We start from the raw sequence: 18,631 nt of genomic DNA on the forward strand, positions 1-18,631 counted from the left end.
CAGGATGGTGGTGATTAAAAATAAAAGTCCAGGTAAGTACAATGTGGATATTCCATTTATCATTCTTATCCTTCCTTATATACCCCCAGAAAGTAAAGTAACTTCTAGTTAGTTAACTATAACATTTAATATGTCATAATTCAATTGAGGAGATACCTAATATGTTTTAGATTTTTAGTGGTATGTATTATTGCCAGGTGTCTCATTTATGTAAATACATACTTTCAGGATTCTGCAAGAAAAAGTCACGAAAGAAAACAAGTACTCAGTGCATTCATTAGTTCCATCAGTGTTAGGTGGTTTCCACGTGCCAGGCATGGTGATGGGACTTGATTTCAGAAATCAACAAGACACACTTTGAGAGGCTGAGGCAGGCAGATCACTTGAGGTCAGGAGTTTGAGATCAGTCTGGCCAACATAGCAAAACCCCATCTACTGAAAACACAACAATTAGCTGGTGTGGTGGCATGCGCCTGTAGTCCCAGCTACTGAGGAGGCTGAGGCACAAGAATCACTTGAACCTGGAAGGCGAAGGTTGCAGTGAGCGGAGGTCATGCCACTGCACTTCAGCCTGGGCGATAGAGCAAGACTGTCTCGCCCAACAACAACAAAAAAAAATTGTTGATTAAATTTTAAAGAAACATTATTTTTTATTAAATAAAAAAAAGAAATCAACGAGATAAACCCAGTCTCTTATCTCAAGCAGTTTAGTCATATACAAAATACAGTCAACTGACTCAGTGAGAAAGCTTGGGCTGGAGGTAACAGAATGGCTAACTCAAACTGGCTGAAGCAATAGGAAATGTATTAGCTCTCACAGAAAGTGGTTAAGGATAAGGCTGGCCTCCAAGTTTGCTCAGTCCAGTGACCTAGTTTTGCCGTCACAGAACCAATTCTTTCTATCTCTACCTTTGCTTTGTAACCCACAAGGTCAGCCTTATCCTAAGGCTGGTTCCCTCGTCATCATGGCACAGCTGTCCATGGAAACTTGGGCTCATGCTCGCTTGTTAATTTGGGAGGTATAAGGACTTTTTGCGGCTCTCTTAAGATTAAGGAAGAACTTTTCCACACATCTCCAGCAAACCTCTCCTTATATTTCACTGGCCAGAACTGACAAAATCTATTCCTGATCTGCCCATTCCTGACAAAATCATTGGGAAAAGAATAAGACTATCCTAGGCAATCAGGCCTACACCTGAAACAGAGGGTAGGGACCGGCTTTCCCTAAGGCCTGTGTGTGAGCAGCAGAGATAGATACCTGAAACAACAACAGCAAAACAGTCTTCTGCTAGAGAGAGAGAAAACAGAAAAGGCTTCCTCAGAGGAAACAATGTCCACCACAACCATACAGTGAGCAAATGACAGTGAGTATGTGTACAATTCGAGGGAGTGTGAGTGAAGAATGACATCTTTGCCATTTTCTTTTTAACGTTCCATAGGATCAGAGCGGCACTGAACCTGTTAGTAGTGAGGAAGATGGGAGCCTCAAAGCTGGTATTAAACAATTGCCTGAAAGTGAAAGCTTCAAACTGGTGAGAATCTTGAGTATTTTTCATCCTGTGTTCTGTTTAGGAATGTATCACTTATATTTTGTACCACCTTGGAAAGAACCACCTATCATGTTTGCTTCTCTTGGGAATCTTCGTCTCTGAGACGAGAAGCTATTTTATGTAGTGAGTGACCCATTGACTCTGAAAAAGAGCATCTTCTCTTACCTTGTTGACACCTGAATTGTGTTGTCTGAGATTAAGGAAGGAAGCTCTCCCTTTTTTTTTTTTTTTTTTGAGCTGGAGCCTCACTCTGTCGCCCAGGCTGGAGCACAGTGGCTGGAGCACAGTGGTGTGATGATCTCGGCTCACTGCAACCTCTGCCTCCCAGGTTCAAGCGATTCTCTTGCCTCAGCCTCCTGAGTAGCTGGGACTACAGGTACACGCCACCATGCCCAGCTAATTTTTATATTTTTAGCAGAGATGGGGTTTCGCCATGTTGGCCAGGCTGGTCTCGAACTCTTGACCTCAGATGATCCACCCGCCTCAGCCTCCCAAAGTACTGGGATTACAGGTATGAGCCACTGCACCTGGCCTGCAATTTCTCCTTTATATCTGGCTTAATATTGGGTTTTTATAAGGCCAGAGCTGTGCTTAATTAGTCCTGGAGGCACAAGAAAAAAATGTTAAATTTATTCCATCGATTCAAAGCAAAGATACTTAAACTTACCCAGGGGCTAGGGTACATCCTTATGTACCCTAATTTTTGATATTATTTAATAGTTATTGAACATTTGTTGCATATCAGACACTGTGCTGTGTTCTGCATGCATTTCCTGTTCTTTGATTTTCCTACACATGAGGAAACTGAGAGTTAGGGAAGTTAACTAACTTGCCAAAGGCCCCCAGCCAGTATGTAATAGGCTGAGAGATGGCTCCCCTACCCTCTGACTCCCATGCCTTGGCTCATCATCTGCTTTTCTGTTTTGTAGCCCAGCACTTCCAGGGTTAGACTACACATTCTAGAAAGAAATGTAGGCTTTTTTCCCTCTGTGTTTAAAAATGCCCTACAAATCTCAAAGAATTAATCACTTAGGAGTGTCATCTAACTCTGATTTTATGACAGCCCAGAGTTGTTCATTTTGCTTCAGGGCATTTGAGAAATTATCCATTTATCCTCTTTCAGGTTTTGGAAAATATATATTGCGACTGCTACAGATTGTATGTCCTAGAAAGTGAGCTTATTCTGGTGGAACAGAAAGGACGTTTCAGCAGGAGTGGAAATTGTAATGGGCCACTCATGAATAAACCCTCCATGGGACCTGAGACCCCTGGCATTAAACATAGCAGCAGTTTATTTATCAGAGATTAACTTAAAAAAAAGGCCAGCACAGTGGCTCACGCCTGTAATCCCAGCATTTTGGGAGGCCGAGGCGGGCAGATCACCTGAGGTGGGAGTTGGAGACCAGCCTGACCAACATGGAGAAACCCCGTCTCTACTAAAAATACAAAGTTAGCCGGGCGCAGTGGCACATGACTCTAATCCCAGCTACTTGGGAGGCTGAGGCAGGAGAATCGCTTGAACCTGGGAGGCGGAGATTGCGGTGAGCCAAGATGGCGCCATTGCACTCCAGTCTGGGCAACAAGAGCGAAACTCTGCCTCAAAAAAAAAAAAAAAAGAATAATGGCAGTAAAAAATTATGACTTCCCTTTCCAAAAGGTAGAATGCATTTTTGCACTAAAGGGAAATAAAGGACAGCAACGAATTTCAAACTGAAAGCCCCTTTACTTAAAAATATGTTAACTTGTTCTTTTTGGCACTGTATCTCCATAGTCAGGTTAGGGGAAAGTCTTTTAAAGCAACAGAATTTTGTAGGTAGGGGTCCCCGATTTCATCCACAGAGGAAATGGTAAAAAGAGTGAGACTACTCTCTTGCTTCCTGGAAGAGTCTGGTAGTCCCAGCCAGGCTCATGTGTAGGCCAAAGGTAAAAGTCATCCATCATCTACTCCCAGTTCCCAAGTAAGCAACACCAGTGACAGGGTTGCAAGTGTCAAGACGGTTGAAGAGGCAGAGGGCCTGGAGGCCTGAGGGTCCTTTTTAGACAATGATTCATACTGCGCTTCACCAATTGCAGGCTTTCCCAAACCCATTGACTAGTGTCTGTCTTTTTCTACTCTGTTCCCTCCCTTACCCACTGTCTCTCCTTCTCGTCCTGGAGTTTCTTAATCACTGTTTTCAGTAGAATCTATGCATGTTCTAGTTCAGAAAGGAAAGATAGCCTGAATTTGAACAACTTTTATGGCATAACTATAAATGGCCTGGCATAAAGTATTATTTAAGAGTGTCTGGCCAGGCACAGTGGCTCACGCCTGTAATCCCAGCACTTTGGGAGGCCGAGATGGGAGGATCACCTGAGGCCGGGAGTTCAAGACCAGCCTGACCAACATGGAGAAACCCCATCTCTACTAAAAATACAGAATTTGCCAGGCATGGTGGCACTTGCCTGTAATCCCAGCTACCTGGGAGGCTGAGGCAGGACAATCACTTGAACCTGGGAGACGGAGGTTGCGGTGAGCTGAGATCATGCCATTGCACTCCAGCCTGGGCAACAAGAGCGAAACTCCATCTTAAAAAAAAAAAAAAAAAAAGGTGTCTTGGAGAAGTCACTTGACCTACCAAACTTCAGTTTCCTCAGTTGAGGAATGACAGTAATTAGGATGCTATTAGGAAACAAAGAGGCTATAAAATATAAATCATACATAATAATATAGAGCAAATAGAGCTTAGTAAATTCATTTTATTCATCCAACAAATATTTGCCAAATACCACTATGTTCCAGGTACTGAAAATACAACAGTGAACAAAGCATACAAAAATGCCTTCCCTCATGAGCTCATTCCACAGTTGGAGGGGGAAGGAAGACAGACAGTACATCAGTTAGCAAAATGTTGGATTGAATCATATGAAATTGCCATTTTGGTAGGTAAAAATTTCATATGATTCAACCTAACATATACATAAATGTTGTTGTCTTGTAATGAAGTATTAATTCAAGACAAACCTAGTTCAAGACCAGCCTAGGCAACATTGTGAGACCCCATTTTTATTCAAAAAAAAAAAAGAAGAAGAAATTAGCTGAGTGTGGTAGCAAGCACCTGTAGTCTCAGCTACTCAAGAGGCTGAAGTGGGAGGATTACTTGGACCTGGGAGGTTGAGGTGGCAGTAAGCTGTGATTGTGCCACTGCACTCCACCCTGGGTGACAGATGAAACCCTGTGTCAAAAAAAAAAATGTTGTTTTCAGAGCTGAGGCTAAGCCGTGGCCTATGCATACTCCAGTGCTATTTTCAGTATATTCAGTTGGTTGGCTTTTGTCTGTATCTCAGTAGCCCCAGTTGCATAGCCAAGGAGTTTATAATAATTTCAGAAGGTATTCCATTTCTCTAAAATATTTTTCAAGGGGGAAATAACTTTTTTGTAGATCAGGTGATGGTTTGTGAAACATAGATTCTGATTGTGAGAGACTGGAGGCAGGGAAGTGTCTGGCATCTATTTCAGAAGTCTAGATGAGAGCCTGTTAGAAGCCTTTTGAAAAGAACTTGAATGAAAGATTTTAATCTTTTCGATATAAACTTATGTGTTTATAATGTTCAGAATATCTATGTTTATATAATATACTATTTTGAAGCAGTATCATTAAATTAGTAAGAGTGCAATCACTAGAGCTAGACTAATTGGGTTCAAACCCTGGTTCCACTATTTGCTAACATTTATAACCTTAGAGAAATGACTTAACCTCTCTCTGTGATTCAGTTTATGCCTCTGTAAAATGGGAGGAAAAATTAAGGAGTTGATAACAGAAAACTACTACTTAGAACCATACCAGAGTGCACTGTAGTCACTGTTAAAGAGTGAGTTGTTGTTAATGAGGATGATGCTATCATTCTGATGAAAGCATTAAGGGGTAGCCATGGAAGGAACAACTATTCCGAGTGAAACATTAAGGTATAACTTGAAAAACTGAAGTGAATTTTTCAACCTGAAAAGCACAATTGCTAATGTATTAGGGTTCTCCGAAGAGACAGAACCAATAGGATATATGGATATCTGAGAAGAGATTTATTAAGGGAATCGTCTCACGTATTTATGGAGCCTGAGAGGTCCCACAATAGGCTGTCTGCAAACTAGAGAACCAGGGAATCTAGGAGCATGATTCAATTCAAGTCTGAAGACCTGAGAACCAGGGGGCTGCTGGTAGAAGTTCTCCAATCCAAAGACCGGAGAACATGGATCTCTGATGTCCAGGGGCGGGAGAAAATGGTGTCCCAGCTTCAGAAAAGAGAGTGAATTCACGTTTCCTCTGCCTTTTTGTTCTACCTGGCCCTCCACCAATTGGATGGTGCCTGCCCAAACTGGATGAGGGTGGGTCTTCCTTGCGTGGTCCACAGCTTCAAATGCCTGTCATTTCTGGAAACACCCTTCCAGACACACCCAGAAATAGTGTTTTAGCAGCTAGCTAGATATCCCTTAATCCACTCAGATGGATACCTAAAGTTCACCATCATAGTTAATATATTATTCTAAACTCTTGAACACATGCTAACTTATTCACATAACAATAGTAGTTATATAGTAGTATCATCTCCATGTAGGAGATGAAGCACTGAAACGTTAAATAAATTGCCTTGGAACCAAGCACCGTGGCTCCAGTTTGTAATCCCAGCTACTTAGGAGGCTAAAGTGGGAGGATTAATTGAGGCCAGGAGTTTGAGGCCGCAGTGAGCTATGACCATGCCCCTGCACCCCAGCCTGGGTCACAGAGTAAGACCTTATCTCAAAAAAATAGTTGTGACCGAGGCGGGTGGATCACCTGAGGTCAGGAGTTTGAGACCAGCCTGGCCAACATGGCGAAACCCCATCCCTACTAAAATACAAAAATTGGCTGGGCGTGGTGTTGGGTGCCTATAATCTCAGCTACTTGGGAGGCTGAGGCAGGAGAATCACTTAAACCCCAGAGGCAGAGGTTGCAGTGAGCCAAGATCACGCCACTTTACTCCAGCCCGGGTGAGAGAGCAAAACTCCATCTCAAAAAAAAAAAAAAAATATCACCCATTGAAGCCAGGGCTCAAATTGGAGGTTACTACACTTTTTTTTTTTTTTTTTTAAGTCTCACTCAGTCTGGAGTGCAGTGGTGTTATCTTAGCTCCCTGCTCTGCAACCTCCACCTCTGGGGTTCAAGCAATTCTCATGCCTTAGCCACCTGAGTAGCTGGGAATACAGGCATGCACCACCAGGCCCGGCTAACTTTTGTATTTTTAATTGAGACAGGGTTTCACCATCTTGGCTGGGCTGGTCTGGAACTCCTGGTCTCAAGTGTTCCATCCACCTCAGCCTCCCAAAGTGCTAGGATTACAGGCATGAGCCACCACGCCTGGCGTCTATTTAGATGAAATATCCAGAATAAGGCAAATCTACAGAGACAGAAAGTAAATTAGTGGTTGTCTGGGACTGAGAATGTGGAGAGAGTAATAGGGTGTGAGCTTTCGGTCTGAGATGATGAAAATATTATAATCTTAGATTGTGATGATGTTTGCACAGCTCTGAAGATGGTAAAAGCATTGGATTGTGCACCGTGGATGAGTGGATGTTACGGTATGTTGTGTCTCAGTGCTAAAAATGCAAACAACTGGGAGAAAGAGGAAAACGGGGAAACTGAAATCCAATCAGAAATGATGAAGTAACTCACATATATCCTATCTGCCTTTTGGAATATTTTTCAACTGTTTAATAATCTGCCCCCTAGTAGATAAGGCCTAATTTCTTCGTCCATCAAAATTAAAACCTCACTTTATCTTATAAATTCTTGCATTCTGCTTGTTACTACACTTTATGCTAGGTCCTTGGAAGATGCTCCTGAAAATAAACAGAAGTTTGCTTTCTCTTGTGTTGCTTACAGCCTTCGTGGAGAGAGAAACAATGTCACAAGTAGATTGAAACCTCAACTCTTTTTTTTTTTTTTTTTTGAGATGAAGTTTTGCTCTTGTTGCCCGGGCTGGAGTGCAATGGCGCGATCGCAGTTCACTGCAACCTCCACCTCCCAGGTTCAAGTAATTCTCTTGTCTCAGCCTCCCGAGTAGCTGGGATGACAGACACCTGCCACCACGTCCATCTAATTTTTATATTTTTAGTAGAGACAGGGTTTCACTATGTTGACCAGGATGGTCTTGAACTCCTGACCTCAGGTGATCTGCCCACCTCAGCCTCCCAAAGTGCTGAGATCACAGGCGTGAGCCACTGTGCCTGTCCTGAAACCTCAACTCTAATCAAAGCTAAGAACTAGAGTTGCTTGGTGCTAAGAGAGCATATAAAAGGGAATTTGACCTTGAGAGGGAGGGCTACCCTGGGGATGAATTTGAAGGAGAAGCTGACAATAATTGGGAATGGGACAAAGAAGAAAACAAAGGAAGGTTTTAGGCAACCTTAGAGCCTCTGAGAGTCTGATGAACTGAAAGTCTGTGGTTGCCAGATAGGTGAGATGGAAGCAAAATTGGGGTGGTCAGCAGCAACCAGGCCATGTTAAGCAGTGTGATCTCCATGCTGATGGCAGTGGGAGGCCACAGAGGTCTGCAGGAGATGACTCTCAAGTTCACTGTAGCTGCAGTATGGCATCAGATAGAACAGGCCAGAGTGGGCACTGAGGCCCTGGTTGAGAGTTGATTGCAGCTCTGGCAGTCCACAAGAGATGGTGGAAACAATATATATTCTCATGTTTTGTCTTTGCAAAAATCATATAAAATAAACATGCTTGACTCTTTTTTTTTTTTTTTTTTGAGACAGAGTCTTGCTCTGTCGCCGGGGCTGGAGTGCAGTGGCCGGATCTCAGCTCACTGCAAGCTCCGCCTCCCGGGTTCACGCCATTCTCCTGCCTCAGCCTCCCGAGTAGCTGGGACTACAGGCGCCCGCCACCTCGCCCGGCTAGTTTTTTGTATTTTTTAGTAGAGACGGGGTTTCACCGTGTTAGCCAGGATGGTCTCGATCTCCTGACCTCGTGATCCGCCCGTCTCGGCCTCCCAAAGTGCTGGGATTACAGGCTTGAGCCACCGCGCCCGGCCCTTGACTCTTAATGTATGGGTTTACTAGGTAAGTTTCACAGAGAGTTGTCAGTAAAATAATTGGCGTTTCTTGCCCCCAGTATGTAAGCCTTGTGTCTGTAAGTGTTCTTTAAAGCTTTCCTCTGAATGCAGGTTTAGAACTCTTTAAATGGCAATGGCCGCAGCATCCGGGGCTTCAGAACAAGCAGAATCCCAAAGCTTGGCCAGGAGCCCAAGATAACCGCGTTAGAATCGCCCTGAACAGTTGTGCTTACTGTACTTCCCTCATTTTGTACAACTGCATAACAGCAGTACACTCTGTATGTCAAGTGACACTTGTCATTACAGATCTGGTTTGTATACGGCTGCCTCAAGAACATTTTAGATTTTTCAACAATTTTCTGAATGTTGTGATTTTCAAATTTTCAGTGGTATTTGTCTTTACTGTTGTCTTTCATTGTGAAATATAATTTCTGACCATTAGGGCAAGAATACAAAAATGAGGGTATTCCAGTCTACTCAGGGCAGCATTCTTCTTGGAGTTTCTTTGTGGAGATATTAGAATTTACAGGGTAGAAAGATGCCTGAGGAAGCATGAATGGTTTTCAGAAGTAACTTGTCAGTAACCTAAATGAGCTATGCCATGGAAATGCACACTGCAGCTGACCGTGCATTTTACCATTTCAGGGATCTTGTCAGCTAGAATACCAACATTTTAGAGGCATTCTTTACTCTCCACCTTGATACATTTGATCCATATAAAAAATTTAAACATACTTATTAAACAGTGTCACGTGTTACCACCTGTATTGCCAAATGGTTTGGGAACACTTGCTTTTCCAGATGAAAAGGGCTGTCAGGTACAAATCATGGGCTCTGAAGTCTGAACAGACTTAGATCCTGCCTGTGGGAAATGGGATTATCCTGTCTGCCTATGTTTCTTCATCCAAAAATTAGAGAAGATGGTGCTCACTTCTTTGTTGTAAGGATCAAGTATGATTTCGCATGTGAAATTTCTGACACAGCATGTGGCATGCAGTAAGAGCTCAGTTAGTGGTAGCTATCATTAATACCAGATTTTGCCTATATGAAACGTAGGTGTGCCAGAGCACAGAGCACAGAACATTATTCAGCACACATTTTCTTAGAATCTGTGCAGCGTGCCAAACTCTAGGCATATAAAGATAAGTAAGACCGCTTTCATGTCCAGGAGCATGCCACACTTGGTCTAACGCAGAGGTCACAAGCTGGTTGTCAGGAGTCAGATTCAGCCCACAAATGTGTTTCATTTAGTCTATGCAACATTCTTAAGATGTTTGAGCTAAGTTTTATGAATCAGGAGATTTTCCATAAAAATCCCGTTCCCATTTTCCACTGGAAATGGACCAGCATTCCAAGCCGCCCTTCAATTATGTACTCTGAGTTTATCTCAGTCCCTGCCTTTTCATTCTTCTCTAACGCAGCCTGTTTCCCTAATGGCATCACCTGTAGGTCCTCACGTCTGCCTTCCTGGCCTAATCGTAGAGACAGAACTATGGGCATGCAGATGTAGTAGCAGAAAGTGAAAACCACTGAGGCAGCAGGGGCTGGCTGGCAGAGGGCCTTGTGGACCAGGAGAAAGGACTTTATACCAAGGGAAGCCTTTGGAATGGTTTTCAACAGAGAATTATAAAGATGAGATTAACCTTTTGAAAAGATGCTTCTGGGTGCCCTTTGAAAAATCGGTTAGGCCCAGCGTGGTTGCTCATGCCTGTAATCCCAGCACTTTGGGAGTTTGAGGTGGGCAGATCACTTGAGATCAGGAGTTTGTGACCAGCCTGGCCAACATAGTGAAACCCCATGTCTACTAAAAATACAAAAATTAGCCAGGCGTGGTGGCACACATCTGTAATCCCAGGTGAGGCAGGAGAATCACTTGAACCCGAGAGAGGGAGGTTGCAGTGAGCCGAGATTGCGCCACTTCACTCCAGCCTGGGTGAGAGAGCAAGACTCCATCTCAAAAAAAAAAAAAAAAAAAAAAGAATCGGTTAGATACTTTGTTCAATTTTCAATTTTGCAAAGAAAATGATATATATATAAAATACAAAGAATCAGTTAGAAAATGTCAAAACTGAAGTCAGGAAGAGAATTAAAAAGCTGTTAGAATAACTGAGATGAAAGTTAATAATGACTGAAACCAAGGATCTGGCCATGAGGACAAAGAAATATGGACAGATTTTCAACATATACAGGGTCAGAATGGATAGGACTTGAGGGTTATGTAGATATGAAAGTTGAAGAGGGAGGAGGCAAAAATGATTCTCAGATACATCAAGGATGGCTGACTGGGTGGTTGGTTGATGCTATTTACTGAGAAAAGAAACAGGAAGAAGAGCAGATTTGTGTGAAAAGAGTATTACCTTCATTCTTGTCTGTTTTTAGGTGTCTCTGTAAAACAAGAAACATCTGTCACTATAATGGGCACTTTAAAATATGATCTCATTTATCCTGATAGAAACAGCAATAATAATAGCGATACCATCCACCTGGATTCTATGCTTATTTGTTAGGAACTGAGCGGAAACTGTTGATCTCCATCTCTGTCCTTCCCATAATGAAAGCATTAATACTATCGTCCTCTCCATTTTGCAGCTGAGGGACCAGAAGTTAATGCACGTGCTCAAAGACTTAGAGCCTGTGGGTGCTATGGTAAGGATTCCGAGCCTTATGGATTTGACTGGGCTGACTTTTTTTATTTTTAATTTCAACTTTTATTTTATTTCTTATTTATTTTTTGAGACAAGGTCTTGCTCTGTCACCCAGGCCAGAGTGTGGTGATGCAAACATGGCTCATTGCAACCTCGAACTCCAGGGCTCAAGCAATTCTCCTGCCTCAGCCTCCCAAGTAGCTAGGACTACAGGCGCACAGTACCATCCTTGTCTACTTTTTTTTGTATTTTTTATAGAGATAGGTTTCACCATGTTCAGTTCAGCAGTTCTATACTAACATAACTTGATGGGTGAAAATAGGGTGGTGGTAGATGGGAGGGAGTGAGGATCATATTAGATAATGTAAGTAAATCTCTCCATAAACTGAAGAGTCCTGGAGACAGGGTCTTGCTCTGTTGTCCAAGCTGGAGTGCAATGGCAAGATCATAGCTTACAGCAGCCTCGATCTCCTGGCCTCAAGTGGTCCTCCCACCTCAGCCTCCCAAAGTGTTGGGATTACAGGCATAAGCCACTGCGCCAGACCTTTCAACTTTTATTTTATTTTTGTATTTTTAGTAGAGATAGGGTTTCACCATGTTGGCCAGGCTGATCTCAAACTCCTGACCTCAGGTGGTCCACTGCTTTGGCCTCCCAAAGTGCTGGGATTACAGGAGTGAGCCACCAGGCCCAGCCATTCAACTTTTATTTTAGATACAGGGGGTACATGTGCAGGTTTGTTACAAGGGCACATTGTGTGATCCTGAGATTTGGGATGTGATTGAACCTATGTGAGTACAGACCCCAGTAGGTAGTTTTTCAGCCTTGCCTCTCTCTTTCTCTCCTTGCCTCCTCTTGTAGTTCCCAGTGTCTGTTTTTCCCATCTTTTTTTTTTTTTTTTTTAAGATTGAGTTTCATTTTTTTTTTTTTTTTTTTTTTTTTTTGAGGTGGAGTCTCACTCTGTCGCCCAGGCTGGAGTGCAGTGGCCGGATCTCGGCTCACTGCAAACTCTGCCTTCCGGGTTCACGCCATTCTCCTGCCTCAGCCTCCCAAGTAGCTGGGACTACAGGTGCCCGCCACCTCGTCCGGCTAGTTTTTTTTTGTATTTTTTTAGTAGATACGGGGTTTCACTGTGTTAGCCAGGATGGTCTCAATCTCCTGACCTCGTGATCCGCCCGTCTTGGCCTCCCAAAGTGCTGGGATTACAGGCTTGAGCCACCGCGCCCGGCCGAGTTTCACTCTTGTCACCCAGGCTGGAGTGCAGTAGTGCAATCTTGGCTTTCTTCAATCTCTACCTCCCAGGTTCAAGCGATTCTCCTCCCTCAGCCTCCTGAGTAGCTGGGATTACAGGCGCCCGCCACCACACCCAGCTAATTTTTGTATTTTTAGTAGAGACGGGGTTTTGTCATGTTGGCCAGGCTGGTCTCGAACTCCTGATCTCAGGTGAGCCACCCACCTCAGCATCCCAGAGTGCTGGGATTATAGGCATGATCCACCGTGCCCAGTCCGTTTTTCCCATCTTTATGTTCATGTGTACCCAATGTTTAGCTCCCAATTATACATGAGAACATGCAGCATTTCGTTTTCTGTTCCTGTGTTAATTTGCAGCTGCATCCATGTTGTGGCAAAGAACATGATTTTGTTGAGTGTTTTTTATGGCTGTGTAGTATTTCATGATGTGTGTGCACCAATTTTCTTTCCTTTTTTTTTTTTTTTTTTTTGAGACGGAGTCTCGCCCTGTCACCCAGGCTGGAGTGCAGTGGCGCGGTCTTGGCTCACTGCAAGCTCTACCTCCCAGGCTCCCAGGTTCACGCCATTCTCCTGCCTCAGCCTCCCAAGTAGCTGGGACTACAGGCGCCCGCCACCATGCCCAGCTAATTTTTTGTATTTTTAGTACAGATGGGGTTTCACCATGTTAGCCAGAATGGTCTTGATCTCCTGACCTCGTGATCCACCCGCCTTGGCCTCCCAAAGTGCTGGGATTACAGGCGTGAGCCACCGTGCCCAGCCTTACACATTTTCTTTATCCAGTCCACTGTTGATGGGCACTTGGGTTGATTCCATGTCTTTGCTATTGTGAGTAGTGTGGCAATGAACATATGAACGCAGGTGTCTTTCTGGTAGAATGACTTATTTTCCTTTGGGTATATAACCAGTAATGGGATTGCTGGGTTGAATGATAGTTCTATTTTTAGTTCTTTGAGAAATCTCCAAAGTGCTTGTCACAGTGGCTGAACTAATTTACATTCCCACCAATAGCATATAAGAGTTCCCTTTTCTCCATAGCCTCACTAACATCTGTTATTTTTTTAGTTTTTAATAGTAGCCACTTAGACTGGTATGAGGTGGTATCTCATAGTTTTGATTTGCGTTTCTCTGGTGATTATCAATGTTGAGCATTTTTTCGTATGTTGGTTGGCTGCTTCTATGTCGTCTTCTTTTTTTTTTTTTCTTTTTTTCTTTTTTAACAGGGTCTCACTCTGTTTCCCAGGCTGGAGTGCAGTGGTATGGTCATAGCTCATAGGAACCTTGAACTCCTGGGCAAAAGCAATCCTCCCACATCAGCCTCCCAAGTAGTTGGAACTATAGGCACACCACCACATTTGGCTAATTTTTAAATTTTTTGTAGAGGTGGGGTCTCACTTCGTTGTCCAGGTTGATCTTGAACTCCTAGCCTGAAGTGATCCTCCTGGCTTGGCCTCCCAAAGTGCAGAGATTACAGGCATGAGACATTGTGTCCAGGTGTATGTCTTCTTTCCAGAAGAGTGTGTTCTTGTCCTTTGCCTTTGCCTGCTATTTAATATGGTTGTTTTTTGCTTGTTGATTTGTTGAAGTTCCTTATGGATTCTGGATATTAGTCCTTTGTTGGATGCGTAGTTTATGAATATTTTCTTCTATTCTGTAGGTTGTCTGTTTACTCTGTTGATAGTTTCTTTTGCTGTGCAGAAACTCTTTATTTATTAGGTCCCACTTGTCAATTTTTGTTTTGGTTGCAATTGTTTCTGAGCACTTAGTCATAAATTCTTTGTGAAGGCTGATGTACAGAAGGACATTTCCTAGGTTTTCTTCTAGGATTTTTATACTTTTAGGTCTTAATTTAAGTCTTTAATCCATCTTGAGTTAACTTTTATATGTGGTACTAGAAGGGGATCCGGTTTCATTCTTCGCAAATGAATAGCTGGTTTTCCCAGCACAATTTATTGAATGGGGGTCCTTTCCACATTTCTTATTTTTGTCGACTTTGGCAAAGATCAGTTGGTTGTAGGTGTGCAACTTTGTTTCTGTGTTCTCTATTCTGTTCCATTGCCCTGAATGTCTGTTTTTGTGCCAGTACCATGCTGTTTTAGTCATTATAGCTGTATAGTATAGTTTGAAGTCAGATAATGAGATGCCTCTGGCTTCATTTCTTTTTTCCTTAAGATTGCTTTGGCTCTTCAGGCCCTTTTTTGGTGCCATACAGATTTTAGGATAGCTTTTCCTACTTTTGTGAAAAATGATATTGGTAGTTTGACAGAAATAGCATTGAATGCGTAGATTGCTTTGGGCAGTATAGCCATTTTAACAATATTGATTCATCCAGTCCATGAGCATAGAATGTTTTTCCATTTGTTTGTGTCATCTCTGATTTCTTTCAGCTGTGTTTTGTAGTTCTCCTTATAGAGCTCTTTCACCTCCTTGGTTAAATGTATCCCTAGGTATTTTTTGTGTGTGGCTATTGTAAATGGGGTTGCATTCCTGATTTGGCTCTCAGCTTGAATGTATTTGGTGTATAGAACTACTACTGATTTTTGTTCACTGATTTTGTATCTTGAAACTTCACTGAAGTCATTTGTCAGTTCTGGTAGTCTTTTGGCAGAGTCTTTAGGTTTTTTTAGTTACAGAATCATATCTTCAGTGAAAGGAGAGAATTTGGCTTTTTATTTTCCTATTTGAATGCCTTTTATTTCTTTCTCTTGCCTGGTTGCTCTGGCCAGCCCTTCCAATACTATGTTGAATAGGAGTGGTGAGAGTGGGCATCCTTGTCTTGTTGGAACGTAAGAGTTCTTAAGAGTTCTTAAAGAGGAATGCTTCCAGTTTTTACACAATCAATATGATGTTGGCTGTGAGTTTTTTGAGATACGTTCCTACGATGCCTAGTTTGTTAAGGGTTTTTATCACAAAGGTATGTTGGGTTTTATTGAAAGCTTTTTCCGAGTCTACTAAGATGATAATACGGTTTTTGTTTTTAATCTTATGGACTTAATGACTTTTGAAGTATAATTGGGGTATGAACCATAATGCTTTTTTTTTTTTTTTAGACCAAGTCTCATCTATTGCCCAGGCTGGAGTGCAGTGGCACAATCTCAGCTAACTGCAACCTCCATCTCCCAGGTTCAAGCGATTCTCCTGCCTCAGCCACATGAGTAGCTGGGATTACAGGTGTGCGTCACCATGCGCAGTTAATTTTTTTTTGTATTGTAAGTAAAGATGAGCTTTCACCACGTTGGCCAGGCTGGTCTTGAACTCCTGAGCCCAAGTGATCTGCCCTCCTCGGCCTCCCAAAGTGCTGGGATTACAGGCATGAGCCACTGCGCTGGGCCCTCACAAGTGTTTTTAAAGTGCTGGTATCCAAGTATGAAAAAATAGCTTAAAATGTGTTTCTAATGATTATGGGCTTCTTGTTAGGTCTTACTTCCAGGCTAGAATTCCCAGGTGTTATATCCTACTCATTTTTAAAATGAGGTCTTGAACTGTATGCTTAAAATCGAGTTTTGCCCCCAATTTGCACTCTATCAACTGCTGGATTTCTGGTTTGCTATTGGGAGCAGATGTCACTGTGTAAATCTTTTTTTCTGTTTCAGATGCAACATGAAAAATGCATCTATAGCAAGAGTCTAGGAATTCCCTCTAAGGAGCAGGAAAGTGTGACTGAGTCAGCACTGGCTTCTCTTTTGTGACAGTATGCAAATTGCCAATGGCAGAGTTCAAGTGCATTCAAATATGTGGCATTTTTCACAGCTCATTGTTCTTTATATCTTGTATTCCTGAAAACCACTTGAGATTTGTGTACATGATAAATTTCCTTTTCTTGGTGATAAAAAAGGCTGTAGATTTTACATTCAGGTCTATTTCCTTCAGGAAAGTCTCTGGAGAAAAGCTTTTGGTTTTTTCTTCTGTTCTGTTCCTCTCACTGTAGTAAATGAAGATAATGTAGAGACACCAGAGTAACAGAGAAAGTAACCTCATGAACTCAAAGACAGCAGAAATGTAGGCACACAGTTTTGACACAAATTCATAGCTTTAGGCCGGGCGCGGTGGCTCATGTCTGTAATCCCAGCACTTTGGGAGGCTGAGACAGGCGGCTCACCTGATTTCAGGAGTTCTAGACCAGCCTGGGCAACATGGCAAAACCCCTTCTCTACTAAAAATACAAAAATTAGCCCAGCATAGTGGCACTTGACTGTAATTCCAGCTACTCGGGAGGCTGAGGCGTATCGCTTGATCCTAGGAGGCGGAGGTTGCAGTGAGCCAAGATCATGCCATTGCACTCCAGCCTGGGTGATAGAGTAAGACTGTCTAAAAAAAAACAAATTTACAGCTTTGATGTCTACTAGCTTACGTTCATTCCCAACCACTGTAACTGGTCCAGTGTGGAGACTTACTCAACTTGAAATTTAACTTGCCCAGAAGGAATTACTTGCTTATCAGATTTTTTCTAAATTGAGAAAGTGATCTCACAATCGTAATTATTAGCACTCAGGGTTTAGAGAAGTAAAATGACAGGGCTCAGAACCCAGAACTCAGACTTTCTCACACTGGTCACATCCCCTCTTTTCAGAATCCCACTGCTCCTCAGAAACAAGTGCTGCTTGGCCGCTGTTCTCTGAGTCTATAAAGTTTTCAGATTTCTGGGAAGCCTTATTTGCCCACATAATAAGAACCTGTAATCTAAAATGTGTGTTGATTTTGTTCTCTTTCAAAGGGAGCTATAAATCCACCTTCTCTTTCAGAAATTAAGCAAGTTTGTATTGAGGGCCTGTTATGTCCCAGGCTCTGCACTAACCAAGCTGTAGTGACAGTGAAGAATCCTGCCTTCAGGGAGCTTTCAGAACTGCTGAAGATAACAGCAGCTAAAGATTTCATGGCATTTACTATGCATTCTATAGGCATTATTCTAAGTGTATTAATTTGTATTTTATATGAGATTGGCCTATTACTATTCCCATTTTATAAATAAGGAAATTGAGACACAGAGACACTCAACTAATAAGTGTCACAGCCAAGATTTGAATCCAACTTTAAATAAGTACTTATTAAGGTTAATAAGTATTATTGAAGGACAAAGCTAGGTGCTGTGGGAACTTTTTTTTTGTGAGACAGGGTCACACTGTCACCCAGATTGGAGCACAGTGGTGTGATCACAGCTCACTGCAGCTTTGACCTCCTGGGGTCAAGCAGTCTTCCCACCACAGCTTCCCGAAGTGTTGGGATTACAGGCAGGAGACACCAAGCCTGGCCTGTGGGAACTTTGCTAATGTGATTTCACCTAATCCACGTGGTTAGATGAGTAGGAAGTAGGAAGTAGGCTGGAACTGACCCAGGAAAAGGCTTTTTAAGTATATTCCTCCTGCCAACTGCACAGACAAAATCAACCTACTGAGACCACAGCATTGCAGTAGAGAAAGAGTTTAATTGATGCAAGACCAGCCCACGCACAGGAGAACTGGAGTTCAGTCTCCCTGAAGGCTCAACCTTGGGGTTTTTATGGACAGTTTGGTGGGCAGGGGGCTAGGGAATGGGTGCTGCTGATTGGTTGGGGGTAAATTCATAGAGGTGTGGAAACAGTCCTTGTGCACTGATCCACCTCTGGGTGGAGCCACAGGATCAGTTGAATCATGAGTCACAAGTCTACATGGGGTCAGTTTGAAAGATATCTCAAAGAACCAAGCTTAGGTTCTACAATAGTGATATTATCTACAATTGGGGAAATCACAAACCTTGTGACCTCTAGCTATATGACCCCTGAGAAGCAAGGGATTATGGAAACTGCCTCTCTTAGCAGAAAGTCCAAGCGCCTCCCATAATTCCTATTCTTTTTTTTTTTTTTTTTTTTTTCTGAGATGGAATCTCGCCATGTCACCCAGGCTGGAGTGCAGTGGTGCGATCTTGGCTCACTGCAACCTCCACCTCCCAGGTGCAAGCATTTCTGCCTCAGCCTCCTGAGAAGCGGGGACTACAGGCACATGCCACCACTCCCGGCTAATTTTTTGTATTTTTAGTAGAGATGGGGTTTTACCATGTTAGCCAGAATGGTCTCAATCTCCTGACCTCATTATCCACCCACCTCGGCCTCCCAAAGTGCTGAAACTGATGTGAGCCACCATGCC

At 42.8% G+C, this 18,631-nt stretch overlaps 1 protein-coding gene across 5 annotated transcripts in view; it reads left to right on the forward strand.

The window, feature by feature from the left end:
• PATJ (PATJ crumbs cell polarity complex component) overlaps positions 1-18,631 on the forward strand; it is a 434,245-nt gene that overhangs the window by 315,879 nt on the left and 99,735 nt on the right. For 3 of the 5 annotated variants that reach the window (XM_033225088.1, XM_033225091.1, XM_033225089.1), the window contains exons 31-32: positions 1,440-1,532; positions 11,211-11,267. In XM_033225088.1, coding sequence (XP_033080979.1) covers positions 1,440-1,532; positions 11,211-11,267 — 150 coding nt within the window. The remainder of the gene's footprint in view (positions 1-1,439; positions 1,533-11,210; positions 11,268-18,631) is intronic. The other 2 variants (XM_033225090.1, XM_033225092.1) reach the window with 1 other exon arrangement.

The sequence above is a fragment of the Trachypithecus francoisi genome, unplaced genomic scaffold, assembly GCF_009764315.1.
Source record: "Trachypithecus francoisi isolate TF-2019V2 unplaced genomic scaffold, Tfra_2.0 Lachesis_group12, whole genome shotgun sequence".
NCBI classification, from domain to species: Eukaryota; Metazoa; Chordata; class Mammalia; order Primates; family Cercopithecidae; genus Trachypithecus; species Trachypithecus francoisi.